This window comes from Lontra canadensis, unplaced genomic scaffold (assembly GCF_010015895.1).
Source record: "Lontra canadensis isolate GAN:19392208 unplaced genomic scaffold, GSC_riverotter_1.0 scaffold10, whole genome shotgun sequence".
In the NCBI taxonomy this organism is placed as follows: Eukaryota; Metazoa; Chordata; class Mammalia; order Carnivora; family Mustelidae; genus Lontra; species Lontra canadensis.
The window spans coordinates 14707930-14724256 of NW_022631004.1; the positions used below are offsets into that span (position 1 = coordinate 14707930).

At 37.1% G+C, this 16327-nt stretch overlaps 1 protein-coding gene and 1 long non-coding RNA gene across 3 annotated transcripts in view; one reads left to right on the forward strand and one right to left on the reverse strand.

Moving 5' to 3' along the window:
• The window catches only part of ELP3 (elongator acetyltransferase complex subunit 3), a 101748-nt gene that overhangs the window by 44377 nt on the left and 41044 nt on the right, over positions 1 to 16327 (forward strand). For both annotated transcript variants that reach the window (XM_032855691.1, XM_032855692.1), the window contains exon 10: positions 6260 to 6453. In XM_032855691.1, the coding sequence (XP_032711582.1) occupies positions 6260 to 6453 (194 nt within the window). The remainder of the gene's footprint in view (positions 1 to 6259; positions 6454 to 16327) is intronic.
• On the reverse strand, positions 6647 to 8175 carry LOC116866617. Its single transcript, XR_004382432.1, has 2 exons — positions 7738 to 8175; positions 6647 to 6839 (listed from the first exon to the last, which is right to left on the reverse strand). It is a non-coding gene; the product is annotated as an uncharacterized LOC116866617 (long non-coding RNA).

The window sequence follows — 16327 nt, forward strand, 5'->3', positions numbered from 1 at the left end:
CCAGGCGCCCCTGTTTTGGGAGTGTTTTTTGTTACTCTATCACACGTTTGCTTGATCTGTGTTCCTGTTGTCTTGGGAAATGAGATTGATCAGAACTCTTCTTTTTTTTCTCCTTCAAATTCTTAGCTAGAGAAAGTGCCTTTGGGATATTCTTTTAGAGAAGAGAGTGAAAGTATTTATTACATTATTTCATTCACAGAAATACTTAATTTTTCTATTTAGAAAAATGGAATTCACCTGGCCTCATTTGGAACATATTTAATAATTTATTCTTTCCTTGCCAAAAGTTTATCTTTATAATTTTTAAGTCAGTGAATTACAACTGAAGGCCTGTTTATAATATAGTACTAATTCATAAATGTCCCTATTACTAATTCCCCTGTGTTAGCTGTGTAGATTTTGAGTCTGATGGCCTCTCCTCAGTAGTTAATAGCCAAGTACCTAGACTCCAAGCCTAAAAGTCCCCTGAAACACTTTTCTTTAGCACAGCTCCTAGGTGGACCAGAGATATAATCAGAATTCATTACTTTAGGTATCCTTAGAAGAAAATATGGCACCTTTCAAATAATACCAAATAGCTGAGTCTTACTATTCATTTTCCTTAGTATCCTCAGAATAAAGAATAGTTCAGTTATAAATCAGTAAGAAAAAAGCAGACAGCCCAGGAGGAAAATGGACAAAAATACTTGAACAAACACTTCACAAATAGGATATTCAAACAGCCAATAAACATACTTAAAAGTTCTCAGAGTCATTAATCTTCAAAGAAATGAAATTTAAAACTATGATGCATTCCTACTATATACTCATCAGAAAAGCTAAGAATAGGTAAAATGAAAAAAGACAAAACCAAGTGTTGATAAGGGGATGGAGCAACTGGAATTCTTCATTTCCTGCTAGTACATTGGTACATCATGTTTGACATTATCTACTAAAGGTGAATATATATGCATACCCCAAGACCCAGCAATTGTACTCCTAGATGTATACTCTGCAGAAATGCCTACACATATTTACCAAAAGTCACAGTCACAAGTTATTATTGGTAATATCAGAGCAGCAACAAGTGTCCATTAACAATAGAATGCATAAATAAATTGCGATGTAGTCATACAGTGAAATACTATGAAAAATAATAAATTAATTACAACCTTAAGAAACAACATGGCTGATTTTTTTCAACATAAAATTGAGCAAAGGAAACTAGATCCAAAGACTACCTAATATACAATTCTGTTAATACGAAGTCCAAAAACTTTGGGTGGAATTGTAACTGGAAACATGCATGAGGTGGGCTTCTAAGATTTTGATATTCTTTTTCTTAATTTGAGTGTCCGGGTGCTGGTTATGAGATACACACTTAGAGTTTGTGTACTTTTTTCTATCTAAGATACACTCCAGTAAAAGTTTACACAAAAACTTTTTTTTTTTTTTTTTTTTAAAGATTTTATTTTATTTATTTGACAGAGAGAGATCACAGTAGACAGAGGCAGGCAGAGAGAGAGAGAGAGAGAGAGAGAGGGAAGCAGGCTCCCCACTGAGCAGAGAGCCCGATGCGGGACTCGATCCCAGGATCCTGAGATCATGACCTGAGCCGAAGGCAGCAGCTTAACCCACTGAGCCACCCAGGCATCCCTACACAAAAACTTTTAAAACTAATTTTTGTTTTAGGAAATCTTGTTGGGCCTATTTGGAATTCACAAGCTTTCCTGAATTAGTAGGACTAGCAGAGGAAGAGGGAGCAGACTCCCCACTGAGCAGGGAACCCCATGCATGGCCCAATCCCAGGACACTGAGATCATGACCTGCGCCAAAGGCAGACACTGACCTGACAGAGCCACCCAGGCACCCCTGTTTTATACTTCAAAAACTTTTTTCCCTACTTTATTTTACTGTTCCACCATTAGCAACCCACAGGTACTTTTTCCTTAATTAATGTGTTCTGTTCCGCAGGAAGGGTTGCTAAATTGGGAATCTGCTTGTATAATTATAATTACAGAAGTGTAGCAAATGTTATCTTTATAGAGGACGTGATAGCCTTGCCTGGCATAGATCCATAAATCTACTACCCAGCCTGCTGGGGTATCACAGCTATATCTTGGGTTGTATGCCTGCAGTGTGCTAGTTATAAATTGGCTTAGATCTCACGCTTTGTTGTTTAGGTCAGCTCTGGGTCACTACTCTTAGTATCTGTTTATGCATCTATTCATGACAAATTCACACTCTTATCTAGTGGTAGGTGCAGAGCTTGTAGCTGTCCGTGATAAATAAATTTGCTTATATTTTCCAGGAACTCAGAAATGAAGTTTTCTTTTTTTTTTTTATAAAGCTGGAAGTCCTTGTTGTGGTGGAAATTCAGGAATTTATCCTAAAAGCATTAACTTTGCCCTTTCCACCTATCCTCAGATAGAACTTATTTATTACTCAAAGTAACCTTTAGCTGTTTTGGTGTTTTATTCCTTTAATAATTAGACTGCTCTTGAATATCCAATCTAAGATTGCTGAAAATGCTTGAAGAATCTGTTTCTCTTCAGAACCTGTCAGTTAGCAGAAGTCTTTAAAAGTCCATTAACATCTGACACAAGTTCTTTTTTTTCCCCCCACTGAGCCAATCTGGTTGAATGACTATGTGGCAGGGATGGCTAGCGGTATTTGTTGTTACTTGTTTTTTTAATATAAAGGCTTGTTACTGAAAATAGTGGCATAGGATACAAGTCACTGTAGCATTCTGTCAGGAAAGACCACCTGATGTAATCTCTCCAGTTGAGGAAGCAGGCCTGATGAGATTAAGTAACCAGTCAAGTCAGTGGTGAGTCTTGTGGATGTCTTACCTTCCAACTCCAAACTGACAGTTCTCTGTGCCTGGTTCGCAACTGTCCTCTTGGAGGTCTTCTCTTCACCAATCTCCTGGATTGGATTCTTTGTTTTTCTGGATTCCAAGTTAACCCTTTTTATCTGTTTATTCCTTGACTTTACTAAAATACATTTTTTACCAGGTTCCTTACGAAAGGCTCCTCATAGAAAGTAAGCCTTTGGTGTGCTCAAAAAATGGTTGTATGCAACCTTCACACTTACAGACTTGTGTAAAGACTTTTTTTAAAGGCATTGCACCATTGCCTTGTAGCTTTTAGCATTGTTGTTAAGGAGCATTATGTGTTTTTATTCCTAATCTTATATTCCTTATTCTTTAATCCTGTGATCTGTGTAACGTGGGTGTTTTGTTAAGTCTGTTTAAGAAATTGTCTTTATCCCATGTATTGTGAAATTTCACAGTGCTGTATCTTGGCAAGAGTTTTTTTAACTAATTGTGCTAGATTTTTGAAGAATCTGTCATCTGGGAAATTTCCTTGTACCACTGGTTAATTTTCCCCTTTCATTTTCTATGTTCTCTTTTTAAAACTCCTCTTAGGCAAATGTTGGATCTCCCATATTCATCAAATATTTTCATATATTTTTTACCTATTTTTTCCTTTTTTTTTTTCCTGCTTTCTTCTATTCTTATATTTATCTTTCAACTTTTCAGTTAAATGTTTTTATTTTTGTTATAGCTTTGATTTTCAGGAGTTCTTTCTTACCTTCTGGTTGTTTGATTTTTCCCTACCATCCTATTCTTGTATAATGGATGTAATAGATCTTCTCTCTCTGAGGGAATTACAGGGTTTGTTTTTTTTTTTAAGTTTTATTTTCCTTTATGCAATGCATCTTTCCTCCACATTCCTTTTTTTTTTTTTTTCTTTTTGTTTTGTTTTGCCCTTTATTTTCTAGGCTTCCTCCAAATTTCTGGTGATCCTTAGCCAGATGGTCATACTTTAAAAGTAGGGGACCGGGGGGCCTGGGTAGCTTTGTCAGTTAAGCATCCAACTCTTAATTTCGCCTCAGGGTTGTGAGATTGAGCCCCATGTCAGGCTCCTTGCTGTGCGTGGAGCCTGCTTAAGATTCTCTCTCTCCCTCTCCCTCTGCTCCATCACCCTCTTCCTCCCTCTCTCAGAAAAAAATAAATAAAATTTAAAAAGTAAGGGACTGAAAGAACAGATTGCAAGTTCTGGGTGGCCAGCTACTGGTATACCTCATTGAAAGATATTCATGTAATAAGCTTTCCTTTTCTTTTTTTAAGGTTTTATTTTGTTTATATTTTTTAAGATTTTTATTTTTCAGTAATCTACACCAACATGGGGCTCGAACTCACAACCCCAAAATCAAGAGTCACATGCTCTACTGACTGAGCCAGTCAGGCATGCCCCAGCTCTCCTTTTCTTTAGGGGATTCTCAAATGTCAGTAACTTGAATTCTTATTTAGGGCTATTTGCCAGAGATGAACTCTCCAACTTCCTGCTTGGAAGTGGCTGGTATGAGTAGGTCACAAAATTGACTGCTGGCATCCAGGAAACAAGGCAGGAAATTCACCAGTGTGCTGGCTTTCACTTAATCTCTGTGTTTTCAGCCTTTATCCTCACCTAGGCCTTCCTTTGTACCTGGAATCACAGCATTCAGGAGTTTCTCCAGGAACAAATGGGCAGGGCAGAACAAACGCCTTGTAGGCAGGGCAAAGGAATAAGGGATAAATCCCTCCATCTTCAGACTTTGATCCCATGATTTCTTCCGTTCTGCCTGGTTAATGGTACATTTGACCCATGAGCCTTTGTGGGACTCTCGTGTAACTGAGCTGGACCTTCATTGGTATTCACTTTTGCAGATACTTTGCTTACAGCTCTATTTACCTGCAAAGTCATTTGCCAATCTTCATCCATTTTCTGTCTTCCAAAAATTTATTACTATCACTGGTCCTGTACTCTAACCCCCAACCCGCATCTCCTCTGATGTTCTTTTTGTTCTTCTGGGTTTATACTTTTATAAAAGTTCATCTCTTATATTACTGTGATTTTGGAGGAAAAGGAAGGGAACACATGTTTTAATTCTTGTTTAACCAGAAGTCCAGAACCAGTTTCATCTATCATCGTTCTTATGAGCCCATCTATCTTCTAAATTTATCATAGAAGCACTTGAACTACTTTTCTGAAATCCTGTATTCCAACATGGATTCAAACTAGGTACAGAAGGACTTGCATACATGTTCTTTTGGGTGGCTATAGACTACTTATAAAGGCTTAATGAATTGTTAATATATAAATGGTACACAGAAAATTACATGCAATTACAGAAGAATATCCCTAAAACCAAATGATGCACAAAGAATAGAGCATTTAAGAATATGACAAAAATTAGTGAGAGAGATTGAAAAATTAGTGAGAGAGAGTTACATTTCTTTGAAAAGCAAGTTAAGCAATGGAAAGCTCTGCAAGAATAATGTAGCACGAGATAAAAAGCATTGTTATAGTCACAAGATACAGTACAGCTAGCTCTATAGATACTAATGCTGGGGTGGAGTGAGAGGAAACTGAGTCCACCTTCATTCCTCTATTACACAGTGTGCTAAATTAAGAGCAAATGAGCAGTGCAAAGTCATGGAAAGGATAATGCCTGGTGTCTCCTTGCTTTATCCCAAATAAAGCCAGCTGGATGATATAGTACAGGAAATGACTGTGTCAAAGTAGATAAATTAGATATATTTCTCAGTGTCTAGATAACAAATAGTGTGTATCCCAGGTTAGGAATGGTGCCGGTTGGCCTGAAGACAAAATAGGCATATCCAGGGACTGGCCATACTCTTCCTGCTAAGGGCTGTATAGTAAACATTTTAGGTTTTGTAGGCAAGTGATGATCTCTGTCATGACTTTTTTAGAAGTTTAAACAACTAGGTATATTCTGTATGAAAGGAGGACACAGTCTAGAGGGAGACATCGAATAAATTATCAGTGTGATATTAAGAAAGCAGTAATATAGAATTCAATATGAATTTTTTTTTTAAGGTCAGGAAGGCCTCTCTGAAGAATTGGCATTCATGCCGAGACCTAGAGATTAGCTAGATGAAGTAAAATTACTCTTCAGACAGAGGAAATTGCCTTTGCAAAAGGCAGAAAGGCAAGGTGGTGAGGGTGGCATGAGATGAGATTGCAGCAGTAGACCGGCTGGATTAACAAGGGCTTTGTAAACCAGCACACACACATTTTGTTCCAGGGAGGTTGTAAGAACAATGAGTTGCTGTTTAGTCTGCATCTCTCCCTTGAAGGAAAGGAAAGGCAGTCTAAGGACTTGGTAGGTATGTGCAAGAAGCTGGCCCAGGACTGAAACTTGACCATGGAAAACTTCATCAATCTCTGCATAACTGATGGAGTGGTAATTTTCTGTTCTCCATTCACAGGAATTTTTTGAGAACCCTGCTTTTCGTCCTGATGGTTTGAAACTCTACCCTACCCTGGTGATTCGTGGAACTGGGCTTTATGAGCTCTGGAAATCAGGAAGATATAAGAGTTATTCTCCTAGCGACCTGATTGAATTGGTGGCTCGGATCCTTGCCCTTGTGCCTCCATGGACTCGAGTGTACCGAGTGCAGAGGTAGTGTGTTACCTTTTATGCTGGAAATAATATTAATAATCAATAATAAAAATGAGTCTGTTTGATTTCTAATGAGAACAGTCCGAATTAATATTGAGGAGTTTTAATCTATTTTTTTTTTTAATTAGAAATGAGACCTGGAATTCTGTCTAGACATAGAGATGGAAATGAAAGGACAGCATGTCCAAGCCACTTTGCCAGTACCTTATTTATTCATGTGTTCATCTCTCCATTGATTCACATGCCAGGAGATGAAATTACGATGGTACATATGCATGATGTTGGTTCCAGAATTTCCTTTTCCAGGCCTAATTCAGTCTGGATACAGTAGTGAGTACGGAGGAAGGAAGTGTAGGCATATATCTGTTATCCCTGTTGTAGAGCCTCTAAAGGAAAAAAGAAAGAGTAGCAGTAACCATTCTTCACAGATATTAATGTAAATATGGAGAAAGAGTGACCTATTGCTGATGACATGAAGGAAATCATTTCAACTGCTTTTTTCCTAGAGGAGAGAAAAACTAAGATGTCATTTGCATTCATGACCTTTACTTATTTATTTTATAAGAAACATAACACTGAAGAAAAATTTTAGGAGCCATAAAGTTAGATATCTACCTACAATCCTGACAGAGCCATGCCTGTATTTGCTGGTGAGGAAGGCACATTTCCACCACCTTGCCAAAGGCTGCTTAGATTCTAGTACAAACAAAAGGTGAAAAGGTGACTAGCAGGGGCCCCTGGGTGGCTCAGTGGGTTAAGCCGTGGCCTTCGGCTCGGGTCATGATCTCAGGGTCCTGGGATCGAGTCCCGCGTCGGGCTCCCTGCTCGGCAGGGAGCCTGCTTCCCTCTCTCTCTCTGCCTGCTTCTCTGTCTGCTTGTGATCTCTCTCTGTCAAATAAATAAATAAAATCTTTAAAAAAAAAAAAAGGTGACTAGCAAATGTGTGTACAATCAGTTGCTGTGACTATTACTCCACTGAGCACAAAAATTGTGCTCCTAATAATATAAAGCTGTACTGAAAATAAGCAGAACGATCAACTAAAGGAAAATTATCAAGAATATAAAGTAATGGATTTGCTTAAAAGTTGAAGGATATTTACACTATTGATTTTTTAAATTTTTTAAATTATTGGCCCAATGTAAGGATCTAAATTGCCTGTATGATATGGTTTTTTTTCTTTTAAATACTGAGGAAAACTCAGCTGCCAAAACTGTTTGCGTTGTCCTTCCCCTTCTTTTTCAACCCTTCTCAACTCAGTTCAAAAGACATTAGAAGGTGCTCACAATGCAGCCATCCGCCCAGAAGTAGGGAGCCACAGAGCATGGAGGTTGCTGTTGTGGAGGAGGCAGTGCTATTGTATGGTCTCTGGCAGCCTGGATGTGGTAGTGAGGGAGTTCTTGGTGAGGTCTGGTCTGGTGCAGCATGTCAGAACTGAGCAGGGTGAGGACACGTCCTGGGGTAGGTGGGGATGGGGTGCAGAGAAGAGAACAGCAGTGGAAGATTGGTTACTTGTAGAAGGTTGATCTAGGAAGTAGATAATATTAAGGATAATGGGATCTAGGCTTTGTGTTATTTGGAATGGGAATTAGAAATGTGAAAAAGGAGAAAATTGGAATGTACCCCATGGTGTTTTAGAATAGGAGATACTGGTGTGAACTCATGGTTTTCAGCATATAGGTAGATACAGAAATAATTATAAATAGTATAATAAATAATAAATATAATGTGTGTGTCTTTTTCACAGTCTTTATAATGCAATGGTATTTTGCATTTTTGTGCTATTTGGTGGTCATTTCACTATTTAAAATGACCCTTAAAGGTGGTACTGAAATGTGTACTGTTCTTAAGTGCAAGAAGGCTATGACATGCCTTATGGAGAAATGACATGTGTTATATAAGCTTCATTCGGCCTTGAGTATAGCACTGTTGGCTGGGAGTTCAGTGTTGTATCAACAATCTTGTGTGTTCTTAAACAAATGTGAAGCAAGGTTATATGTTGATTAGTAAATGAAAATGTTGTGACCAGAGGCTCACAGAAACCTAGCCCTGTATTTCCCCTAGGAGCAATGTTTTAATATTCACTAACTCAGCATTCGTGGCAACTTTGTAGAATACAGTTACCGAGAATAATGCATATTGACTGTACATTGTTTCAGAATCCCTCCCTACAATATGCTTATTAATTACAGAGCAGAAATAAGTAACTTGACTGTGGAGAAGACTGGCAGCTGGTAAAAGTGAATACCATCAGTAATAGTACAAGTCAGTTAATGTGCCACAAGATAGTATGACGGTATCACTTCTGTGTTACTCAGCCAAAACTCCATAATCTGAATTTAATTATGAGGAAACAACAGACAATCCCGAATTGAGAGGTACTCTAAAACATAGTGTGAAATCTTCAAAATTATAAGAATTAAGGAAAAAGTTTCATTTTGAAGGAGACTAAAAAGTCATGACACCTAAATACAACACAGGGTTCTGACTGGACCCGTTTGCTATAAAGGACATTGTTTAGACACTGGTGAGCCTGCAGTGGAGTCCAGGATTAGACAGTAGTAAAGTACTGTTGTTAATTTCCTGATTTTGGTGGTTGTATTATGGTTGTGTAAGAGAATATCCCTGTTGTAGGAAATACTTTCAGTATTCTGAGGGTGTTGGAACATCTTGTTCCCAATTTACCATCAAATAATTTAGGAAAATAGTTATTTGTACTGCACTTGGGACTTTTTCTGTAACTTTGAGATGGTTTCAAAAAATGTAAACTAAAAAAAAAAAATGTAAACTAATAAAATAGAAAACAAAGATGCAATAAGTAGTACTAACAAAAACAAAAGATAAAGATTATTTGCATTTAACTGACTTGAGCAACGAGATAAAAGTGAAGATACTACTTCCCAGTAGCTGAGTATGAAAAAGCAAATCTGTTGTGTTGACGTCAACTTCATGATGGGGATCTTATCAGCTCTGAGTACCTGAGATACTCACCTGACCCTTATTACTCATAGTGGGCCCCAACACATATTTCCCCCATGGGGGCCAGTGTTGCTGGACTAGCCCTTATGCTGCTTATTATAACTGCAAGACACACTTCAGCAAAAAACATCAGGGGACTTTGAGAAACAAGACTCAAGTGTCCTGGAAGGTCCCCAGCAAACCCAATAGGTACACAGTGAACTTGAGGGGGAATGCGGGAAAGGCATGAACCTGGGATTTATTAGGATCCAAGGGTAGAGTGTCTAGGATTTTGTGGGTTCATTCATTGGTTAATTTAAAGAATAAAATTGTGAATTAGGGTGTGATAAGGAAGAAAATGGGGCCACTCCGAGGGTCAGTTATGTAGGTTACCAAAGGCTTTCTCAAAGAGAGAACTTCATGGGGGGAAGGGACTGTCTAAATCCTTATCTGGTCGTTTTGCTAGTAGCTGTGGCACACAGCTAGCAATATGTTTACTCAGGATAGATGTCTTTTGAAATGGATGCCTCAACAATCAAAAACTTAATGTCAAGCACTCACGCTACAGAAAGCTTAATGTCAGGCACTTACACTGCAGGGCAGCCAGAGAGCTCAGAAGATAATACTTCCCAGCAGCAGAGAATGGCAGCAAATATCACAGAGTAGATAGAAATGTCACAGTCATAGACACCATAGTTTTCTTACCATAAGTAACAAGGCATAGCTCACACAATCAGGTGAAGAATTTGCATTCTCCCCCTTCACTTTCAGTTTTAAATTTCTTACTGCTGTAGCCAGTGATTCAAAACCAACAGAGACATTGCTATAACATTAAAAGCTTAAGTTTATAGACTATGAAATATCACCATGGGACACCATGAAATATCACCTGGCCTACCACCAACTAAGAAAATAAAGACTTTGAGAAAATAAGAGCAGCAAAATAATCTCTATAGGAAAATTGTAAGGGCATCATGACCAGAAGAATTAAGAACATGTGTGTTAATACTTCCAAAGGTTGTATGTGAGAAGGGCATAATATTATGGGTAACCAACATGAGGCTGAGGAGAGAAAATCTGTTCTCAGTTCTCCTGTCATGACCCTAGTAGAGCTCTCTCTGGAGAATCTGGCAATAAAAGTGTCCCCCAGCTCTAATTCCAAGAAGCCAAACTGTCAGTTCTATTTCTCTATCAATACATCACTTAAAAGATTTATGCAGGACAAATGGTACAGGTGGGTGTAGGCTTGAGATTTTGAAGTGACACTCTTTTTTTACTTTACAGATGTGTGGGTGAATTAAAACTTAACAGAATGCTATAAAACAAGAGGTACAATCTCTTTTAAAACATGGAATTAGTAATATCCTCAGACACACTCAATTTATTTCAAAATCATGATGACTCAGTTCCTAACATAGCAAATGCCTTTGATGGAGAGAGTCATGCAAAGTCTACCTGTGATGTCAGATTTGCATGCTTTGGGACTGATAATTTACTTAATTTTGAATGTGATTATTTCTAGGTTTTTTAGAATAAAGATTAAAATCTTTATGATACTTTCTATTTTATTTTTGTATTTTTTGTTTCCAATGTAACTATGCTGTTGTTAAACAAGTTCTGTTAGAATTCTTTATTTTTTTTAATGTACCATGCATTAATTTAAAGCATTTGTTTCCGAATAAGCCTGGACAGAATTCCTTCAAATTAGTTTATTTTTTGCGTTGAATATTAGTGAACTATTATTATGGCTGCCTGCATAAGAATTCATTCAGATTTATGTTTTGCTACTTGCTTTTTGCCCATTTTTATTTGCATATTTTCTTTGTGTATACTGCATAAAAAATTATTCAAATTTATTTTATATTGACTTGTTTTTTGTTATCAATAATCACTGAAATTCTAGCCTAGACTTTTACAGTGCTGAGGTAGAGAGTGTTTCTGTGTACCACCGTTCACTGATCACAATGCATTTCTTTTGGAGCATATGATTTTATAATTTTTTTCCAACAGAGTTCATAGGATATTACTAGCTATCCAGAACTCGTATTTTCTACTTAAGTTCCAGCCATAAAGCACTGTATTTACATGAACAAAATAACTTCTCTATAAAGCTACTTTAAAAGCACTTTCAAAATATATATTAATAACAGGCTTATTTTATTTTCCCCAAAATTTCCTTGTATGTTGGGGATGCATCTTTACATAGCAATACATTTTATACACTGGCAAATATTTTGTTTGCATTTTTGTGTTCCATTTCTCATTAAAGACTTAGAATAATCTTCATAGTTACAATTTTAATGGCAGCCCTGTAGTTTAGCATTTCAATCTGTCTCATTTAGTAAACTGTTCCCTGATGTTGGACATTTAGGTTGCTTCTAACTTTTTTTTTTTTTTAAATCATTATCCTAACCTTCACGACAACTAAAATCCATGGAGATAGAAAAATCTATTTTTAGTTTTGATGAAGCCATCTATTAGAGTAGTATAATCTAGGAGAAGGATCACCCATGATAAAGGAACCAAGTAAGATGGTGATGAATATACTTTATGGAACAAGGGGAGTATAAATGAATTTTGTGGTTACTGCTATGTATAGTGATAAAATTTTCCAAAGGGATTAGGATAAGCTACCAGTTTAATGTAATAAGTAGTTATTGGTTTAATCACAATCTCTATAGAATCAGATGCTTATATTTTTTATTTATCTAGGGGTTTTAATTTGCATTTCTGTAGTTACTAGTGAAGATTAACACTTTTTTCCTATAACTGATTATTATTTCTGCTTCTTCTTCAGTCAGTTGTCTGTTTATATATAAGTTGCCAGTCATGGCATTTGGGAATAAAGGAGATGGTGCTTTTTATTGAGATAACTCAGAGAAAATCTCAGTTTTACCTTTCAGAGGCCTTTTGAATTATCTTCATTCTTCTAGACAAATACAAAGACTAGGGAGATAAAAAGCCATATTCACATAGTACATTTAACACTTAATAACAGTCTGATAGCTGTTTTCTGGTAAAAAGCTTCATGTCTCAGCTTAATATTTTATATTTTATTCATTTTATATTTGGTTATAGCTCAAATTTGGTATATCTGGACTTCTAGAAGGAAATTTGTATTGATAACTGGAAAGTAAAATTTTGAAATAGAGGTGCTAAAGAAAGTTTTAGTGGGCAACTGAAACATTATATACAGATGTGTACAGGAAAAGGCTGGGTCTTTAGAGAGTGTTAAGTAACCGAGAAACCTGATTTGTGCAAAGGGAATCATATGGTTTTGACTCCATGATGTTCCTTCTAGCTTCAGTTTTAAACTTTTAGAGCAACTCTGAGAATGTAGGAAACTGATAAACCATTGGCAAGGGAAAAAAGTCTCCTCCCGGAGTGTTGAATCTAGGTAATTTAATAATTATAGTTTATTTTTGTTTTAAACCATAGTAAAGGCAAATCATGTGTGTCTTTGTGTTCTGTGCATTTAGGATATCTGGCTATTTCTATGTAGGGTCCCCTAGTGACAACTTCTACCAATTACAGATAATAAACTTAGCATTGACTGGTGAATCTAAACATACAGGGAGATTTTAGGAATTGTTTTTCAGATAGGTGTTAGAAGGGGAGAGAGGAAAGAAAGTAGGAGAGAAGGTGTTTCAAGTGAAAATACAATGTTTTATACTTGGCCTTTTTTTTAATGCTGTATTTTACTAATAGATTACTTGGTATTTTTAATTAGACATTTCCCCCACCTTTTCTTTTCTTAACTAATTTATAATTTACACTTTTAATTTTATGACACTTGAATCAGTAACATCTTACTTATTTTTATGAAGCAGCATTCTAATAGATGACTCTCTGTTGTGCCCCTGAAGGATGCAGTGAATGATTGAATGTAAAATTCTGTCCAGACACATGATGGAGCCACATTAAAGTGCTGCTGCCTGCGGGCTCTTTGACAGCTGTCTGCCTCAGTGTGGTATTTAAGTCCCTGTGAACCATTAGAATAGGGATACCAATTTGCAACCAAAACATGCTTCTGAAGCTTGAGAACCTTCAGACCACAAAATCTCTAGACATCACTTTGAAAGGTTTTCGGTGAGCAAATTGCAAATATTAGCACCTCTAAGCTTAAAATATTACCTACTGAAATAGGAAAGGGAATAAATATTCTTGAGTATACTCTCTTTTCAAGTCAAGAAAGTGAAACTAGATTGAAACAAATTGAGAAAACCTAAAAATAATTTTAACTCCTACCTAGATGGAATTCAGATAGTCAGTAATCTCACCTGAGCTTTGAACTCCTAGAAAACTGTAACAGTATTTGTCTCTCTTTATATGTTCCAGATTGCTTAATACACTCCTTTGCACATAAAAGGTGCTCAGGATACATAGAATTCTGTCCCTTTGTTTTCATTGAAAGAGACGCTTTCGCTAGAAGTGGAGGGTGCCACATTTCTATTCCTTAATGAGGAAGAACTCATATCTGATACACTCCAAGCACATCACTGCCAAAGACGACTAAAAACATGTTGCAGGGCTTCTGGGTGGCTCAGTCAGTTAAATATCTGCCTTCCTCTCAGATCATGATCTCAGGGTTGCCCCACATTGTCGGGGCTCCCTGTTCAGCAGGGAGTCTGCTTCTCCCACTCCCTCTGCCCTTCCCCCCCAGCCCATGCTCACTTGTGTGTGCATTCTTTCTCTCTCTCAAATGAATAAATAAAATCTTTTTTATTTACTTATTTGATAGAGATCACATGCAGGCAGAGAGGCGGAGGGGTGAGGGGGAAGCAGGCTCCCCAGTGAGCAGAGAGCCCGATGCGGGGCTCGATCCCAGGACCCTGGGATCATGACCTGAGCCGAAGGCAGAGGCTTTAACCCACTGAGCCACCCAGGCACCCCTAAATAAAATCTTTAAAAAGAAAAGTGTTGCATTTTTTTATCGATAGACATAAATTTAAGGATATTTATGAATTGTTCACATCATTAAAAAGCTCTCTATTACTAGGTCCTCTCTGGTTTGTGCTTCATGGTAATCAGAGCTAGCTTCTGGGACATGTAAGCTGTGTAGTCTCATAGCTTCTTGAACTTGGCTTAATGCTTTGCTTTCACCATCTTGAAATTAATAATTTCTTAACAAGAGGCTATTGTCATTGTACTAGGCCACACAAATTATTAGCCAGCTCTCTTGGTAATTATTTCTGTCATATAATTCTGCTTAATGACACTATATGATAAAACCAATCCCTTAGAGAGTTTACTTCCTTTGAAAATTTTAGTGTCTTTTAAAAGTACTGGTTCATTATTAAAATATTTGTAGAGAGTTCATCTTTCTTTCCCTTCCCATCTCTCCATCCCATCACCTATGGAGGCAATGCCATGGAGGCATTTATCACTCATATCTGTCATCTGAAGAAATGGAGAGTAAGGGTAGAGAGTGCAGTGGTGGCAGCTTGAGCAGTCAGGAGATTAGCAGACAAACTATTTGACTTAGCAAATAAGTCAATATACTAAAGAGAGCCAGATTTCTCATCGTCTGATTTGAAAGGTGGAAAGTTGAACACTGGACTAGAATTGTAATTATCAGTATGAACTCATGGACTTTTAAAATTTACATATAGAAATAGTTATAAATGTACATTTATGTATATGCATATATGAATGCCTATATGCACATACAAGTATGTACGTATATACATAAATTTCTTAGTTATTTACACCGAGTTTGGAGGCAGTGATACCTCAGTAGTAATGAGCACAGTGAATGCTTAGATCTTGATTTCTAAATACCATTCCCCACTAAAAGGAATCAGGGCCGCTCGGAACATTGGCCAATTACAGGGTTGGAGCCCCAAACATACAAAATAAACCTGGAACATATTGTTGTTCCAGAAAGTAAGGAAATATTCAAAGAAGGTGAACATGTCAAAAGGACCCAGAAACCAGCCTGAGTACATACCCACAGGCCAAATCTAATTTAAGCAACAAAATAAATAACATTAGCATCAGGTTACAACTCTTTGAATAAAAAAGGAATCCATGAGTTCATAAATGAATAAATAAATGGAGAAAAGAAAAGTTCTTCCTTGCAATACAAGCCCAACTAATAAATGTAGAAGGGGTGATAGATAATCACCAGTTCGACAGTCATAATAGGGATGGTGAAACAGGAGTCATCGGTGCATGTTAGACTAGTGTTTGGAGGGTTGTTGAGGAACAAGATACTGTTCTGATACTGTGTAAACAGGTGTCCTTTTTACAATCTTACTAAATAATCCATTTTTCACATTTTTGTGCTTTGTGTTGATTTTTGCATTTTAAAAGGGCCCCAAGCATAGTGCTGAATTGCTGTCTAGCATTCCTAAGCACAAGCTATAATAAACCTTCTGAAGAAAATAAATATTAGATGAGCTTCATTAAGGCATAAATTAAACTGCTGCTAGCCACAAGTGTCAGGTTAATGAGTCAGATATATGTTAAATAAAGTATCTTTACATAGAAATAAAATAAAAGAGGGTTATGTATCGATCAGTTGAAGAAAATATAACTGAGGCTCACAGAAACCTAACCCTGTGTTTTCTGTAGGAACAGTGTTTGAGTAATTGCAAATACAGTACTCATGGCATCTTTATAGAATTTATGCCTAGTGAATAACAAGAATCAAATGTATCTGCCATTCAGTGAGTGCTAATAGTGATTGCCAGTGATTTTATCAGATTAATGTCATGTATAACAGGATTTTAAATTTCACCAGTAAGACATGGAAGTACATGTATTTCTGAGTTGTTTATAAAATGTTTCAGGGTAAATGGGGCGCCTGGGTGGCTCAGTTGGTTAAGCATCTGACTTCAGCTCAGGTCATGATCTCAGGGTTCTGATTTCGAACTCCAGAGCCCCACATCAGGCTCTGCACTGAGTGGGGGATTT